General features: G+C 44.0%; 1 protein-coding gene across 4 annotated transcripts in view; it reads left to right on the forward strand.

The window, feature by feature from the left end:
* Positions 1-19,206, forward strand: part of LOC139155268 (kremen protein 2-like) — a 119,613-nt gene that overhangs the window by 44,638 nt on the left and 55,769 nt on the right. For 3 of the 4 annotated variants that reach the window (XM_070730386.1, XM_070730387.1, XM_070730388.1), the window contains exon 1: positions 13,990-14,362. The exons of the other annotated variant lie outside the window; for it this stretch is intronic. In XM_070730386.1, the coding sequence (XP_070586487.1) occupies positions 14,296-14,362 (67 nt within the window). In that variant the 5' untranslated portion in view covers positions 13,990-14,295. Of the gene's footprint in view, positions 1-13,989; positions 14,363-19,206 lie in introns of those variants that run through there. 4 annotated transcript variants of the gene reach the window in all.

Here is a 19,206-nt window from a genome sequence, read left to right on the forward strand (position 1 = left end):
AGAGGAGTGCTAAATCATATAAAACCATCATAGAAGCTAAAATAATAAGTCTACCGTCTGATTTACTTTGGTCATGATCAGTGGAGGGCTACCAAAATTTTTACTACCACATCAAGGGCGTATCTTATGCAGGATGCCCTGCATTTTCTTTCAACATCTTTCAGTGCAAATTGGGTGCTCTGGGGTGGAGATCCATTTTTGCTAGCCCACTGCATTGCCCCCTGTCCGGGCAGTAGCCCACCCCTGGTCATGATATACGTGCAAATTCATTGGAGAAGTCAATAATGCTAGTAATGGATAATGGAACAAGAAGAAGGGCCAAGAAAAGTATACATGTACACTGGCTTGATAATATCAAATCTGATACAAAAAATGAACATCCAACACGTTGTGCTTGACACAGTAGCATGGAGATCCCTTGCCTATAAAGTTACCAAGAGTAGGAACAACTGAATAGTTAAACAACAACAAGGTCCTATGTTCAGAACTTGAGGTTGAGTTTACTTTAATAATAGTTACTACTTCTGATAGTACATACTGATGGGGTGTGTATGTGTGTATGGTGGGGGGGGGGGGTCATTATCCCCTGTTAAAAGGCAAAGCTGCATGTTCCTATCTGGCTACCTTGCACAATAGAAAATGTTCTTCCTGGGTCAATTGCAGACTGCCCAAGGAGCTCCAGAGGAATTATCACATTTGCCATTTGTACTTCTGTAAGCATCTGGTTGGGTACAGCAACTGAACAGGACAGATACAGACTTTAGTGCATCATTAGGACTGCCAAAAAAAAACCCTATTGCAACCAGCCTGTCTTCCATTTGGGACCGTATATCGCATGGGTCAGAAAGTGGCTGTGAAAATATTTATAAACCCCTCACATACAGGACATAAACTGGAACTCATTACCAGACTCCGTGGTGTCAACCCCCAACCCCCAACATTTTTCCCTTAGACTTTCCACGGTTGACTTCTCCAGATTCTTTAGAGGTCAGTAAGGGGCGAGCATAAGTGCACTAGTGTGCCTTCCGTCCCCTGTCCAATTGTCTCTCCTATATTTTATATATCTTTTCTCCCATTCCTATATCCATTCCTCTTCTCTTCATTGATGTATTCTATTCTCATATCTTTTCTTCTATCCCTTCCCTGATATTTACTACTAGACGTTTTTATTCTCTTTACCTTTCAATTTGTATTGGACAAATAAAATAAAATAAATAAAATAAAATAAAATAAAATAAAACTGCTTCAATTCCTCCCCTACAAGCTCTACTACTGGGTATTGCATGCCAAAATAACTAGATATAGAGACAGTTTTCTCTCTCGTGCCATCACTCTGCTGAACACCTAATTCCTACAGTATTGTCTTATATTGGCGTATATGCAGTGCATAGGGAGGGATAGCATCTCTGGTGTAGAGCCATGTCATGTCTTTTTAGGGCAGCTCGTTCACCTTTGGTCCCCACCTGTCACTCTGCTCTCACCTGTGGCTCCTAGTAGCTGTAGCATGCGCAGCAGCCACATCCCAGGCAACAGCTTCAACAGGCTGGTCAAACCAGGCTGAGAGTAGCCGATGGGTCATTGACCATTGGTGAGATAGGGACTTATCTATCCTGAGCATGTGAAGACAGGTTCCGGCAGACTGAGCAGATGAAACCTACTAGAATAGCTAAACGGTCGTGAACATGGTCTCTGCAAGCGATTTGGTACACTAAGAGCATGGCAAGACACGAAAGAAGCCCTGGTCAACCACTAGGAGAAGTGAAACTCTGACTGCAAACCTCCACTTCCTTGTGGCTATATCCATCGTTGGAAAAGGCTTCAGGAGTAAACCCCCGAGGCAAAATCCGGAGCCAGAGTCCCTGGAGCAGTTTGTGCCTGTGTACAACCATGCTCTGATAACTCTTGCAACGTAGCTGGAACCAATCTTATTGGCTTTTGCCATTCCATTGGATTATTTCAAAGATGTGGAGAGGGAGGATCTGCTGCTTGGGTAACAGTCTATCCTCCATATTACCCAGGCTTCGTGCTCTGGGGAGTCCAGACCGTGATAGCATGGTCTTCTGAGACCACCCCTGTGTTTATCCCAGGCATGTTTAAATTCAGTTACTGTGGATTTACCAACCATGTCTGCTGGAAGTTTGTTCCAAGCATCTACGACTCTTTCAGTAAAATAATATTTTCTCAAGTTGCTTCTGGTCTTTCTCCCAACTAACCTCAGATTGTGCCCCCTTGTTCTTGTGTTCACTTTCCTATTAAAAATACTTCCCTCCTGAACTTCCCTCCTGAAACACATGATCTGTTTAATAATTGCTGTGATTCCTTTAATGACCACAGGGGAAAAAAGAACATACATGCCAGGCAAGACTCATTTAAACCACTTCTTTTCTTAGCCAGACAAATTCTGCTCTCAACTTTGATTGTATGTTGCACACAAAACCTGTTATATAAATTTTGAGTGCTGTTGCAGCGAACCTAGCAATGTTGTTGTAGGTCACTGCAGGTTTGGTATTTGAAGCAACAGACTGGTATAAACTGTCTGTTGGAAGTATTGATGCAGTAATGATGAAATGAGTCAGGTTAGAGCATCCATCTTTTTATCTGGAAGTGATGTGCCGGTGCCTGGAGGCTGTTGGAGTCTGAATGGGTGTCAACAGACTCAAACTCAACCCTGATAAGACGGAGTGGTTGTGGGATTTTCCTCCCAAGGACAATTCCATCTGTCCGTCCATTACCCTGGGGGGGGGAATCACTGCTCACATTAGAGAAACATCTTTCAGCTGTGGCGAGGGCGGCATTTGCCCAGGTTCACCTGGTGCACCAGTTGCGGCCCTATTTGGACCGGGAGTCACTGCTCACAGTCACTCATGCCCTCATCACCTCAAGGCTCGGCTACTGTAACGCTCTCTACATGGGGCTACCTCTGAAAAGTGTTCGGAAACTTCAGATCGTGCAGAATGCAGCTGCGAGAGCAATCATGGGCTTCCCTAGGTATGCCCATGTTACACCGCAGTCTGCATTGGTTGCCGATCAGTTTCCAGCCACAATTCAAAGTGTTGGTTATGACTTATAAAGCCCTTCATGGCATCGGACCAGAATATCTCCGGGACCGCCTTCTGCCGCATGAATCCCAGCGACCAGAGTTGGCCTTCTCCGGGTCCCGTCGACTAAACAATGTTGTTTGGTGGGACCCAGGGGAAGAGCCTTCTCTGTGGCGGCCCAGACCCTGATATGAGTGATGTCAAGTTACCCATGGCCACCCAAGCCCTGTGAGGTCAAATACAAGCCTGATGTAGCCCCCAAAGAAATTGAGTTTGACACCTCTGCGTTAGGGCATTGTAAGTACAAAATCCATATAGGAGATCCTGACTGCCATTTTAACACCAATTCTGGCATTAATTACCCAGTGATTTGAAAAGATAGGGAAGTGGTTTGCTTTTGGCTAAAGCTTTCAGGTTCACATGTCCTGTCCTGCTCGCATTCTTGATCTATGACCCCAGAGAGGTGGCCTCTCAGCTTGCCTGGTCAGGCTTGTGAATGACACTTTGCCTCACCTACCACTGAGAAGGGACTCCCTCTACCACTTCACCCAGTGCCGTGATTTACATTCAGATGCTTGTAACTTGTTGCTTGTATCCTTACGATTTATATTAATATTGATTGTTTCTTGATTGCTTATTTATACCCTATGACAATCATAAATGTGATTCTTGACAAATGTATTTTTTCTTTTATGTACACTAAGAGCATATGCACCAAAGACAAATTCCTTGTGTGTCCAATCACACTTGGCTAATAATAATAATAATAATAATAATAATAATAATAATAATAATAATAATAATTATTATTATTATTATTATTATTATTATTATTATTATTATTATTATTTATTAGATTTGTATGCCGCCCCTCTCCAAGACTCGGAGCAGCTCACAACAATAAAACATCATATACAAATCCAATGTTAAAACAGTCTTTAAAAATCCCCTATTAAAACAGTCATACAGCCCAAACACACCATCCATAAAGTCAGAGGCAGCTAAGGATATATCAATTCCTACATGCCTGGTGACATAGATGAGTTTTCAAAAGTTTGCGAAAGGCAAGGAGGGTAGGAGCCGTCCTAATCTCCGGGGGGAGCTGATTCCAGAGGGCCGGGGCCACCACAGAGAAGGCTCTTCCCCTGTGTCCCACCAGACGGCATTGTTTCATTGACGGGACCCGGAGAAGGCCAACTCTGTGGGACCTAATCGGTCGCTGGGATTCGTGCGGCAGCAGGTGGTCCCGGAGGTATTAAAATAAAGAATTCTTTTCTATTCTATTGACAACTCACTCATATTTATGAGTGAATTATGGTCATGTGATCCCCTTTCGCAACCTTCTGACAAGCAAAGTCAATAGGGAAACTAGATTCACTTATTATTATTAATCTAAATTATTAATCTAAGAACTGCAGCGATTCACTTAGCAAATGTGGTGAGAAAAATCATAAAGTGGGGCAAAACTCAGTTAACAAATTTCCCACTTAGCAACATAATTTTGGGGGTCAATTCTGGTTGTTCATTGAGGACTGCCTGTATATAACTTTGTTAAATTTCTTTAGACTGTAATAATTTTGCATTTTCAATTCAAACCAATGTGCCCTGAAATGTTTCAAAAGTGGCTATTCTCCAAATTCCTCAGTGTGGTTTGGTAACAGTTTAAAATAAATTGTGGAGGAGGAGCATATTGGGGTAAAGTAAAAAATGCAATTATTGAATTAAAATAGTGTACCAAAGAGGTTTTCTAGTGAAATCACTTATTTGACTATGCTAACTATTGCAACTTTAACCCTACCCTGTTTCCCCGAAAATAAGACGTACCCCGAAAGTAAGGCATGTCAGAGGTTTTGCAGAATTTGCTAATATAAGGCACCCCCAAAAAATAAGGCGCATTCAAGTTTACATATGGTATGGTGGAAAAACATACGGTACCATTCAAAGCCGTTCATAACGGTATCGTAATAATGTGGCATCCCCTGCTGGCCCCTTCCATCGCTTTGTACCGTCCAGTACAGCAGACACAGTCTTCTGCTGTATCACCGCCATTACAGTCTCCACTACAGTGTGTAGACTGTAGTTCCTCTGGTGGCCGGAAGCTGCAATAGCAGGAGTATACTGTTGTACCATATAAGTGCCGTTGTTTGTGTGTGTAGGTGCCATACTGACAGGTACCGTACCATAATCAGTGTACCGTACGGTACACTTTCTTTGATGGTGTCAGCTTTTCTGCCTGTGAATTTGTCTTATTTGATAAATATAAGGCACCCCCCCAAAATAATATGTAGCACAACTTTTGGAGCAAAAATTAATATAAGACAGTCTTATTTTCAGGGAAACACGGTATTTATGATCTGGTTATAGAGTTTCAATGACAGCACCTAACTCCACAGTCACAGGCCTGCATTTTGGATAGTTGGCAATTGCCCCAAATTGATGAAGAGTTACTGTATTGTATAGTCATGTAAGCACAATTTACATTTTTTGCCAGTTTCTGGCCTTTGGGGTTGCTCTTTGGCAAAAAATGCTCATAAGAATACATCGATCCACTTAATGATTCCCATGTTCAATGAATGTCCACCACAAAAATAATTGTAAAATCAGGTCTGGTTGAGTGGGTAACTCAACTTGCAGCTTGTCATGACTTATTTCGAAAATTCCAGCCTCCATTATGGCTGTACATTAAGAACTACCTGAGGAAGAGATCACCACACAAGAATCGAACTATTTCCTCCGCAGAAGTGGAGAAAGGTGGAAAGAATCTTAACAAGGACCACATTTGTCTTTAGCTGTTATTTTTAAGAGCCACCCTCTAAAACTGGGAGAGAATGGGAGGGAGGTTTTAAAGACAGCTTTTATGATTAGACCATGTTTTAAATAAAAGTAGTCTTCAGCAATTGTCCTGTTTAGCAGCCGTTCACACTTTTAGTAATGAGCTCCTATGGGTACGGTCAAGTATACAGAACCGGTAGAAAATTTTTGATTTTTTTTCTTTTTTTCCCTTCTGGGCTCTAGGCATGTTTTTCCTATCGCAGTAAATGAGGTTGAATGTTTATTTGTTTGTTTATTTATTTATTTGATTTTTTGGTATAATTTGTATAATTTTAGAAGAGCTGTGCGTGCGTGCGTGTGTGTACATGCATATACAGTTTATATAGTAGATAATGTATATTTTTGTGTGCCTTAAATATACTATTTAATTCTATGTATATATGGTATATGGGAACATATACCATATATACATAGAATTAAATAGTATATTTTGGATGTTCAGTAATAGTAAATAGATAGGGAAATTGTATCTCTTTGAGGCAAGGAGAGGCCAGGCACCCTAATCCTAACCTTTGATGTGAGTGACGTCAAGTTGACCACCTTTAAGTCCATCACATGACCTTTAAGCCTCCTCCTGATCACATGATCATCAAGCCACTCCCACCTGGTCACATGGCTGGCAAGCCACACCCACAAAATAAGCCAAGCTCGCAGTGTGATAGTAAAATTTTTTGCAGCCCTTCACTGCTTATGGCAGTGATTAAAATGTAACTTTATGATCAATCCTCACATTTATGACTTTTGCAGCAAAGCAAAGCTGAAATAAGGTCATAAACAGACTCAGTTTTACTTAGCTGTAGCTATAGCAATAGCACTTACAGTTATATACGCTTCACAGTGCTTTACAACATTCTCTATGCAGTTTATAGAGTCAGCACATTGCCCCAAACAATCTGGGTCATTTTATTGACCTTAAAAGGATGCAAGACTGAATCAACTCTGAGCCAATCAGGATCAAACATCTGGCTGGGGCCAGAATTAGCTTGTAATACCATAGTTTAACCACTGAGTCACTACGGTGCGCCATTACATGCCCCCTACACAATCCTTAGCAGCAACTTTGCTTAATGACCTAATTGCCAGTCCCAATTATGGTCACTAAATGAGGACTGGCTGACATTTTCCCTTTCAATTGTGTTGCCAAAAGTGGGTGGAAATTTTTGAGGGAAGTCTCAAATTCCCATTCCAGATTTTGTGGGCTGCACCCAAAGTTTGGACAGTATTCATATTACTTGAGGTCTCTTCCCATGCACCTTATATTTGAAATTGCACACACCTTGTCATCTGAAATGGCTGAATATAGTACAGTTAAAGTCTGTAAATATTTAAATTTGATTGTCCTTTCTATTCAGTTGGGACTACAATCCTTTTATGAAATAACCTAACATGTTTTCCCAAAAATAAGACCCTGTCTTATATTTTTTTTGGACCCCGAAATAAGTACCTGGCCTTATTGCCATGCATTCAAAAGCCTGATTGGGCTTATTTTCAGGGGATGTCTTATTTGGGGTAAGTCACCACTCGTTCTCTTAGCTTCTCTACAAGTGAAATGGATGGATTCTTACCCTTCCCTATCTAATTTCCTTATTATAATTTATTGAGAATTTTTTGAAAATATTGGGCTGCTTCTAATGGAAAGAAGATGCTGTGAAAGGGCAGATGGAATGAATCAGTATTTGATTTTTACAGGATTGGTTCTCAACTTACAACAGTTTGTTTAGTAACAATGGTTTGTTTAGTAACAAAGTTACAATGATTAGTTGGGGGAAAGATCAAAAGCATCATGAGAAAATATTATTTTACTGAAAGAGTAGTAGATCCTTGGAATAAACTTCCAGCAGACATGGTTGATAAATCCACAGTAACTGAATTTAAACATGCCTGGGATAAACATATATCCATCCTAAGATAAAATATAAAAAATAGTATAAGGGCAGACTAGATGGATCATGAGGTCTTTTTCTGCCGTCAGTCTTCTATGTTTCTATGTTTCTATGATGCCGAGAAAAGTGACTAATGACAATTTTTCACAGTTACGGATCTTTGCAGCATACTCATGGTTACATGATCAAAATCCAGACGCTTGGCAACTATTTATGATGGTTGCAGTGTGCCAAGTTCATGTGAGCCCATGTGACAAGCAAAGTCAATGGGGAAGCCACATTTACTTAACAATTGTGTTACTAGCTTAACAATTGCAGTGATTGTAAAACTCACTGTCTTGCTTATCGAAAGAAAATTGGGGCAATTTGTGGTTGTAAGTGGAGGATTACCTGTTCTTCTTATTAAATTGGACCAGTAATCTGGCATCAGACCAGATTACTTACGGGACCGCCTACTGCCACATGAATCCCAGCGACTGGTTAGGTCCCACAGAGTTGGCCTTCTCTAGGTCCTATTAACTAGACAACCCTGCTTGGCAGGACCTAGGGGAAGAGCCTTCTCTGTGGGGGCTCCGGCCCTCTGGAATCAGCTCACCCTTGAGATTCTTAGTGCCCCCCCCCTCGCCTTTCGTAAGAGTCTTAGGACTCATTTATGTCATCAGGCTTGGGCCGATTAGATCTTGGCCCCTGGCCAACAAATGATTGTATGATTGTTGTAAGAAATGGGTGTGACTGATTTTTAATCAATTGGGGATTTTAAATAGCCTTGGAATTTTATATTAATTGGATTAATTTTATTGTAAATCACAGAGTTTTTATACATTATAAGCTGCCCTGGGTCTTGGGAGAGGGGCGGCATAGAAATCCAATGAATGAATGAATGAATGAATGAATGAATGAATGAATGAATGAATGAATGAATGAATGAATGAATGAATGAAAATGGAATGGAATGGAATTCTTTATTGGCCAAGTGTGATTGGACACAAGGAATTTGTCTTGGTGCAGATGCTCTCAGCGTACATAAAAGAAAATAGAGATTTGTCAAGAATCATGTGGTACAACACTTAATGATTGTCACAGAAGTCAAATAAGCAATGAAGAAACAATCAATATTAATAAAAATCTTAGGATACAAGCAACAAGTTACAGTCATACAGTCTTAAGTGGGAGGAAAGGGATGATAGGAATGATGAGAAAAAAATAGTAGAAATAGAAGTCCAGACTTAGTAAAAAGTTTGACAGTGTTGAGGAAATTATTTGTTTAGTAGAGTGATGGCGTTCGGGAAAAAACTGTTCTTGTGCCTAGTTGTCCTGGTGTGCAATGCTCTGTAGCAACGTTATGAGGGCCGGAGTTGAAACAACTTGTGTCCAAGATGCGAGGGGTCAGTAAATATTTTCCCCGCCCTCTTTTTGACTCATACAAGTCCACAATGGAAGGCAGATTGGCAGCAAGTGTTTTTTCTGCACTTATAAATAAATAAATAAATGTAAAACACCTGAGGATGACAAAGACTACTCCAATCTCTCCCTGGGCTTTTGATTGTGACCTCCAGAGTCAAGTATGCTCCCAACCATGGGAGGTGGGAGATGGCTTGGAGCCTTCATCTGTGTGGGGCCTCATCACAGACCTGCGCTGGGGCTCTGATGTGTCTTACAACCATGTCTGGCCTTAAAGACATTGTAAATTTAAGTGAGTTGGCAAGAGACATTGGTGGAAGGTCTTAAGCATAAAACGTATCAGGAAAGACTTAATGAACTCAATCTGTATAGTCTGGAGGACAGAAGGAAAAGGGGGGACATGATCGAAACATTTAAATATGTTAAAGGGTTAAATAAGGTCCAGGAGGGAAGTGTTTTTAATAGGAAAGTGAACACAAGAACAAGGGGACACAATCTGAAGTTAGTTGGGGGAAAGATCAAAAGCAGCATGAGAAAATATTATTTTACTGAAAGAGTAGTAGATCCTTGGAACAAACTTCCAGCAGACGTGGTTGGTAAATTCACAGTACCTGAATTTAAACATGCCTGGGATAAACATATATCCATCCTAAGATAAAATACAGGAAATAGCATAAGGGCAGACTAGATGGACCATGAGGTCTTTTTTTGCTGTCAGTCTTCTATGTTTCTATGTGAAGGGAGTGCATTCATCATTAATTATCTGGGGCGAACTCTTCTCATCTGTCCAGCATCAGAAAAATGGCTGGCTGTTCAAAGAGATACTGGGCATCTGCCAGACTCCATGTGCCATAACTCTCCCACTCCCACCAGCCCCAGCCAGCGTGGCTGGTAGAGAAGGGAGTGGGAGTTGAAGTTCTTCAAACTTTCCTGGGTCACGGACTATCTGCCTTTCCTCCCCCTCTCTCTCTTCCCCCCCTTCCCCCTTGTGAGTGCCTGTATGCACTTGCACACTATTCCATGTGGCTACCTGTGTGCTGCGCTACTGGCAAGGAATGTGTGTGTGGTTGCAAGGGGAACGTTTTGGAGCTTGCCTCAGCATTTGAGGGACTTGGTTGCATTTCAAAGTCTGGATTTCTCTATGGTTGAGTGTTCACAGAAGCTTTTGTAGTCGAGGTATGATTGATGCCTCCACGGCCTCCTTCTCATCTCCCTCCCCGATATGCACCGCTATTCCAGCTACCACCTGGGGCCACTCCCTGCCCCCTTTCTCCAAGCCTGGGGTGGGATTCCAAGCCCCCTTCAAAGGGGGCAGGTTTCTGCAGGCCCCAAAATCTTAGCTGGTTTCTTCTCTTCCCTGCACGGAAACCCCCTCAGCCAGCAACGGGAGCTGCCAAGAGACACCAAAGCAAGCCACATCACACCTAATCCCCCCTTGATCCCCCCCAAAATTGTTTCCCCCTGCCCCCTCCCGCTTGATAGCTTTGAACCTGAAAGAAAAAGGCAGATGAAAAGGAGGAGGAGAAGAAAAGGCGTGGTGTTCTGGGATTGATAAGCCACAATGCCAATCCACAAGAACCCGTTCTGACACTGTTTTGTCCCTTCCACCCACAGTTTGCTAATCCTGGCATTCTTCTCTGCCATCTCATTGTTCCTCTACTCTTAGCTTCCCTTGGAATCCGCACCTGGAACAATGCCCTTCCATTTCTGCACATCTATTTTACCAGATATTGATCTAACTTTATATAGGTTGGGTCGTTATTGGTCCCCTCCAATGTGGAAAAGTCACTAGTGGTCCCTATTTGAGTAGAACAAAAGCCCTCTATCACACAGTGTAGCACCTCGAGGTTCGATTAGTGCAATGCTCTCTACATGGGGCTGTATCTCCGGATGTAGTTTTTAGTGCTCAAATGACAGTCCTTTCATGTGAAACCCCAATTCATTTTTTGTTTGTTTGTTTCATTTTCTTCCATCTTAGCAATATTGTTCTGAGGGGAACAGAATTTGATCTTGTGGTTTTTGCTAAATATTTGGGAGTCAGAAATCCATTTTGATCAATTGAGAATTTTTAAGGGAACAATTTAGGTGAAGGTGAAAGGAGACGGATCTGCTGTACCCAGAGAGAGAGGACATTTTGGGAAGTATTGCTCTAACCATTAACCAAGCATGGGTTCATCTATCTTCCATCTTGGAGTGTCTTAGTATTTTCCCCACCCCAAGATTATTGCAAGGAGATGAAGGAGGATACTGTACAAATCCACCCCATATTCACACCTGAAATCTCTTTTTATGGCCATAATATTTCATTTAAAAATACATATCAGTCTAGTGAATTGGATGACATACACATCACTATAACAAAATACACATTGGAATATGAACAGGCAGCATTTCTACTTAATAACCAGTGAGATCAGCCTTTTACAGTGAATTTCTAGCGAATATTGAACCACGGAAACACGGTGTAGAAAGTCCTCTTGGATATCCCCTAAGCTTAGTTCTTTTTGCCTTTCAAAGTAGGGTCCAAAACCACTTTTAGACCATGTAAAATCAGATAAGCATTTTTTCTGGTTTATTGTGACATTGGTTTGAAACCACTAGGTGAGATTTGAAGTGTCATCAACATATAGATAACCCTGAGGAAAAAGTTGATATCTTGGACTGTCACTTGGGCTGGCTTCGTTTTGGGCTGAACGAGTAGGAACAAGCAAAGCTAATTTGGAACTGCTATTGATGAAGAGATAGCTTGGCCCAGATTTAGATTTCAAATTGTTCTAGAAAAAAATTACAGGTTTCTTGGAAATGCTTCTTTGTTTCCAGAATTTTGAGTGGCAGCGGTAGAAAGGAATTCTTCCACAATTAACCCGAGTGCATCAGCTGTAACGTTTTCCTTTAACATTCCTCCATATTTTAGTCACCGTGACTGGACTACTGCAGTGAGATCTACATAGGGCTACCCTTTCAAAGAACCCAGGAGCTTCTATTGATGCGAAAAGTTGCAGTTAGGAGTATTGATTGGGGCGGGGTACCTCTTAAGTGGGGTACTGCTTAAAAAAATAAAGGGAACACTCAAATAATACAGCCTAGATCTGAATGAATGAAATATTCTCATTGAATACTTTGTTCTGTGAAAAGTTGAATGTGTACAACAGCATGTGAAACTGATTGTCAATTAGTGTTGCTTCCTAAGTGGACAGTTTGATTTCACGGAAGTTTGATTTATTTTGAGTTATATTGTATTGTTCCCTTTATTTATTTATTTATTTTAGCAGTACCGGTATACAGTATATCCTTGTCACTGGAATATCTCTGCATTGCTTTTCTGACAGAGTTTTAATTTATTAACCTGTAAAAGCTTCTATGGCTGATCTTGGTTTTCTGACTGGTTTCCCATGTTCTATGACCTGGTCTGTTATTCACTCCAGTAGACAATCTTGTTTTTTAGTTGCCCACTGACCCAGCTCATGAGGGATGGCATTCTGGCAGATGAATGCATATCCACCCACCCCTTAACTTCTGGGAGGATTGCCAAAGTTCTTTTAAAAATTACGTGGTTGTGTGTTTTTTTTAAAAAAAAATGCGGGTCTGATTCATTGATTCTGTTGTTTAATGAACTATTCTGTAGTATTCGTGGTGTTGCATTTTGTTCTTACTAGGGGATTGTTTGGTATCTCATCTGTGGTCTTCATCTGGATGGCTTTCTCTTGCTGAAGCAGGGCGGGTGTTGAACAAAAGCTGCCGGGCGGGGTGCATCTCCACAGCTCCCGTCTTGGCCATCCAGCAACTTCCCTCGCCCCACGCTCGCGTCCCTAAAATTCCCGTTTTCTCCTTGCGAACCGCCCCATCCTTCCTTGGCTCCGCCCCGTCTCGGATTTCAAGGCTTGCGCGCAACGCTGAGAAAAGGCAGCGACTCGCTTGGCGAAGCCGACGCCGCCGAAGAGCCGCTTCTTCCTCCCCTCCTTCGGCCCTCCCTCTCCGCGATGGGACGTCCCAGGGGCGGCCGCCGGCCAGGGCGGGGAGATCTGCTGGGAGTGGGGTGTGGATGGCGGGGGAGCCGCCTTCCCTTCTGCCTCCGGCTGCCAGGGGAGCGGGCTGGGGGAACGGAGCACGGCGGCAGCTGCAGCGCCCGGGAACAGAGCCGTCTGGCCAAAGCGTCGTCGAGCCGGGGCGCACGGCGGCGACAGGTGGTGGTCTTGCTTTAGGACGGCTACTCAAAAATCCCACCTCTCCAGCCGAGAGGACCACAACTTGGGCTGCCTAGAGCTGCGTCACCCGACCGGTGTAAACAAGCGCCACGGTTCTACCACTCCCCTCGCATTTGGTCCCTTCGGTGATCGGCCGGCTCCTCCGCAGGCGGCTGCGGCTGACAGGATCGCACTAGACGCCGCCGTCCAGTAGACGCCGAGCGAGATTCCTCGAGGGATGGAAGGCACCCACCTGAGGATGACACCTGGCGGGAACCGGGCTTGACCCGGTCTGAAGAGGGGCAGGGTCCGGAGATATCCGGATTTACTCCGGGAGCGAAAGGGGGAGCAGAAGGGATTGGTCGGAAGCCAAGAGAAGGCGGGGAAAAGGAGGCGGAGAGACAGAGACCGGGAACGATCCCTCAGCATCCCGCTTCTGGCAGGAGACACTGCCGATTCGAGATCTGAAGTTTGGGAGCGAAGCCGAGAAGGGCGAGGCGCAATCCCGTCTCCGAGGCGCGTCTTCAGTCCCGCCGCCAGGATGATCTCCAATCCGGAGAAATCCTAAATGTTTCCGGGAAGACGAGCCTAATGTGTGGCTGCGCTGGGAGGGCGCCTATTAGACTCCTGACTCCCGAGTAAAAGACTCCAGGTGCGCCGACTGCTATTGGGAGAAAGCAGCCTCCGACGGTCTATAAACCCAGAGAAGGAGCATAGTTCCAACGGCGAAACCATCCTGGACAGCGAAATCAGGTCCTCCGGGGCCCGCGGCAAACCGAGACATTGCCCACTGATCCATCTGACCTCTTGATTCCTCGTCCGGCACCCGTGACGTTTCGGAAAAGGTTTGCAGCGCCAATTGCCAGCTCTAGCTGTCAGTTGGGATCCTGGCTGTTCCCACACCCTCCAGCTGTGGGGCAGCCTTGATGCCCAGAGCAGGAGTGACACTGTCCAGAGATGCCCTGGGAAGTCGTTGGTTTCCTGCTGGTGCTCTTTCAACGGTCCTGGACTCTGCAGAAAGCAGGTAAGTGAACTGGGGGGGGGGGCAAAGTTGTGAAAGGGGTCCATAAGACCCAAAACTTAAAACTTGGGAGGTAGGACAAAGAGCCTGACTTGGTCAGTGATGAGAAGCAGACATCCAGACTTGCCCATCTCTGCTTCCCTGAACCAGTGTTACCCAGGCAATTCGGACTACAATACCCACCATCCCCAATCCCATTGCCCATTGCCTATTGGGACCCTTTCTATGCATTCCCTAGCAGCATCGTGGGAGTTCAAGATCACAAGATCAAGTGCTTGGTTGATGGAGAGCTGAGCAAACTTGCCCTCTAGCTCACCTGCAGGTGGCATTCACACATCGTTATCTCAATTAAAGATCTACTAGCAGCATTTGCAAAGGTGGCTTAGTTTCGAACCTGGTTTGTCCGGTCAGGGCTTACAGGGTTGTGAGAACATTGCTGTGCTAATACAGTACAAAAGCCCCAAACTGGGACCATTCCGGGACCAAGTTGTTGTGTGAAATTGCATCTATTTATTCCACGTGTGCCTGTGGTGGTGATGGTTGTGAGAGTGTTGAGCCACATGACATTGTTGAGATGCTGAAAGTGGCGGCTGGACAGAGCAGAGTTTGGAAAGACAAGAAGGAGAGCCACTTAAGTAGTTTCAATAGACTTTGGCCTGGGAAGACCCTCCTGCCTGCTTCGCTTGGTGCCTCTGCTTGGCCCGAAGAGCCCTTGGCCTCAGAAGCACCCCGTCTGGACCACCTGTCTTGCCCGACTGCAGACAGATGAGCCTCGCCAATATCTCCCTCACCCTGGCAGACCAGACAGCTGCTGGACCACAAACGACAGCTCAGATGGTGCTGGGATGGGAGGGAGAATACCCTGGCAGAGATCCTGCCTTCCCCCCTCCCCTTCCCTGCAGCCCTTCTGAGCCTGGAGCATCCTTTGCCCCCTCCAGATGTGCTTGACTGTGAAAGGGGAACTCCAGGTGGCTGGGGAGGGTTCGGCTGGACTATTATTGAGAAAAGACTGTGATAGCAAGAGAGGATGACCTTCACTTACACTTACACCCCCAAACATTCCCATGCCGCTATAATGATAGCAGCTTCAAAGGTGTTTTCCCCAGTTCTTCCTTTTTCTCCTCTCCAAACAAGCTCCTTAAGTTATTTGCAAAATTTTGCAAACTTAAATGCAAAAAGTATTTTGGTACGGCAAAGCTTGGAGTGGGGGCTGGCTGTAAGATTATCAATGGGAATTGCTTGCTGTCTGTTGATCCTGGGTGTCATTAAGGTGTCTTCGGCAGGGAGAAACTGGGGAGTTTGTGATCTTGATGAGATGTCAGGCTTTTGTTTTCATCGCTCACAGCACCGAAGGAAGAATGAGGGGACAGGACGCTGCCCCAAAGGGTCTATAAGGAAGGAAAACTGGAGAGAGATGGAGAAGAGCCAAAGTCCAGCGCTGGGAAATCAGCTCCATGTTATTAGCTTTAGTCAGGACTGCTTTACACGGGCTGGTGACTTTTGGGATATGTTGTATTACAGCTCCCATTAGTCTCAAGCAATTGGCATGCCGGCTTGGGATGATGGGGATTGCAGTCTTAAACTCTCAGGGGAAAAGAACTCCAGATTAGGAAAAGCTGAAATTGGATGCAAGGAACTGCAGAGAGTTCCAACGGTATGGTGGATTAATTAAAGCAATTAAATGGGAGGAAGATCCTAGTGAAAGGTGTATTTGTATCCATCATCACTAGAGTCAGTTTGGTATACTGGTTAAGACTCCAGGCTAAAAACAAGGAGACTGAACTGTGTGCCTTCTGGCCACTCTCTCTCTCTCAGCCCAACCCACCTCAGGTTGTGGTTGTGGCAGTTGTGGTTGTAAAATAGGAGAAGGAAGTAGTATTAGGTTTATTCCCCACCATGAGTTATTTATAAAAATCATCAAGGCAGGATGTAAATAAATAAAACAAAATCGCTACCACTGTTGCCATTTAAGTGGGAAATCTGAACCTTGATATTGGAAAGACCTAATCGGGATTGTGCCGATACATTTTTGTACATATTCAGCATACATTCCAGAGTGAACTTCTCTTTTGGAAGGGATTGTGGCAGCGTGCTAAAGTACCTGCTTGGCATGCTGGAGGCTGGATTCGATTGGGGGGGAAAATCCAATTATAGCAGGTGAAGGAAAGCATCTCTGGAGATGGCCTTCTGGCAGAGCAGGCTATCCCAGCCTCGGAGGACCAGTTCATCTCCGCATGAGACGGCTTCATATATTCACAACCCAGCCAATATAGATATGTTCTGGGCTGAAGACCAAATAACAAATGCTGTCCAGGTATGCAGGAAGAAGACGTTTCTATTCTACACCTCCTTTCATTGCATCTCCCAGGGAGAGAGAAAGATGTCTGGCTACTTTCCCAGCCAGGCAAGGACTTATATCACGGAGCTGGATATTAATCCTTGAGATCTGACAGTTACTAGGGCGGCCAATATTCTCCCCCTTTTCTTTCCCTCCCCAAACATACCTTGGCTGTCCTTCAGTGCCTTTAATGTAATACTTCCCTGTTTCTCTATTTATTTCCTCTGTTTGGGGACTTTTTTGTTCTCGTTCTCTTTCATGGACAGGCAGTGGGGAAACTCTTTGGTGGTATGGTGGGTGTGCTTGGTGGGGGCCATTATTCGGACAGGTTCAGAATAGGGGCTTCTAAGATGGTTGAGGAAGGGAAGACTTATCCAAGAAGATAAACAGCTCCTCCATTTTTCTCCTTCCCAGTTTGGGCCTCCTGCAGAGTGGTTGGATGTCGCTAGGGAAATGTGTGTCTTCAGAAGCACAGAAAACAATCAAAGAGAGATGCCAAAATCAACATCAGCATCAGCAGTGGAAAGGATGGTGTAACACTAGGGGGGGCTACTGCCCGAACGGTGGGAACGCAGTGGGGTAGCGAAAATGGAGCTCCACCCCAGAACACCCAATTTGCAATGACAGGTGTTGAAAGAAAATGCAGGGCGTCCTGCATAAGCCACACCCACAGTGTGGTAGTAAACATTTTGGTAGCCCTTCACTGTGTGTCACAAAGAGAAGTGAGATTCAGTCTTCCAGTTTTGCAAACTCCATTCCCTGGCTCCACCCACTATTTGTTTTTGGGCTCCGCCCACTCATCTTTGGGCCCTTTGTACCAGCCCACTTTTATTTTGCCTTCCCCACCCCCAGACATCACCATCAACATTTCTCTACTCATTAGTCTTTGTTCAGTTTAGCAGGTCATGTGAACGCAGCCACCATAGCTTTTTTTGTTCACTTGACTAAATCCAGAGCACAGTCACTAAATGATTTGGGAGCATCCATTCATTCTCTTAGAGCTTCTCTTAATTTGTTGTTAAAAGAAAATGATGGGGAGTAAAGATATTCAACTTGTTGGGGCTTTTTTTTTGGAGGGGAGGGGGCCACATTTAATTTACCCAGAATTTACCTGTTGGAGAAAGAAGGCTTTACCATTCATGTGATCCAACTTTTTCTGATACCTCCTCTGCTGTTTACGCTCTCTTACGTTGACATGTTCAGGGTAAAACAGCAATTCAGCAGATGAACTATGAATACCTGCACTGAATCTGTACTGGATCGTGTAAGATTCACCTGTTGAACCTCTGCCCTTTAGTGCAGTGAGCAAAGGTGGAGTTATTAGTGTTGACAACTCTGATGGTTGCAGATCATGAAATGCTCCATTTTCTCTTTTGTTGTTTTGCTTGAATCAATTATAATTTCTTTCTATTTCTTTTGCAACAGGAAATGCCAGTTAGTCTCTTTCAGAGTAGCTGCTCTCTTGTTTTTTCTACATTCCGAACAATAAGAACAGAAAAAGCCAGTTTTGAAGCTTCGGGTTCCATAAGGGGGCACTGTGATCCCAGAGGCAGTTAGACACGTTCGCTTTCCTTTGGTTCCAGACAATTTTCAGAATGTTCCTATGCTATTTTGATTATATATATATAAAAATCTCCTGGGTATGATCTTCAAAAATGCCGCTGCAATTCTCACTGTCCCTGAAAATATAGTTTGCCTTAATTACCTGCTGAATTTCATTTTGGAAACCTGTTCAAAGATGAGACTCAGGAAGGGAGAGACCAAAAAAACCACAACAACAATAAGGCAATTTTCCAGTTTTGTGGAATGCGGAGTAGTTAAAAGCATAGAACGCAGAGGCGTGACCTTAATACATAATCTGCGCTCCAAAATTAAAGAGTTATCTGAATTAGCGGCATTGTCACATCTTGCCGTAGGAATACCCAGTCATTTCATTATGCTGTTGTGTGGTTTTTGGCTAAGCCAGTATTTATTAATTTATGAGCAAGAACTCCTGCCAAAAGGCTTAAGCCAAAGGGCTTGTATCAAAAGTGCACGCCTTTCAGTTTCTCACAAGTAAACTAGGGATGTTCCTATACTTGTAAAATCCATTATTCTGACGCCAGAGCTGCATTCTACCCTTCCTTCCGACGTACGCAATAGTCTCGGAGCTGTCAGTCTTTCCAAGTTCGGCTTCCTCTTCCAGTCAGCTACAAATTAGGTCTCAGCAAGAGGTTGTATGTCTTTGTTTCCGCATGCAAATGCACAGACACGAGGGAATGTGTAGCCCCTGCCCTGAAAATATGGTTGCTGGGAAGGCTTACTCTGAATTAGGTTTTTCAAGGAACTCTTCAACTGGAAAAAAAAAGAAGTGCACTCTGTTTAAATCAAGGGCGGACAGACTACAGTATTGCAAGTTAAATGAAGACCAGGCAGGATAGAAAATTCAGCAATGTGTAACAGATGTGTTTGAGCATCGGTTCCTGGTAGGAAAACGTGAGTTTTGTTTCTATCCCACCTTTTTCTCAGA

This window comes from Erythrolamprus reginae, unplaced genomic scaffold, assembly GCF_031021105.1.
Source record: "Erythrolamprus reginae isolate rEryReg1 unplaced genomic scaffold, rEryReg1.hap1 H_1, whole genome shotgun sequence".
Classification (NCBI taxonomy): Eukaryota; Metazoa; Chordata; class Lepidosauria; order Squamata; family Dipsadidae; genus Erythrolamprus; species Erythrolamprus reginae.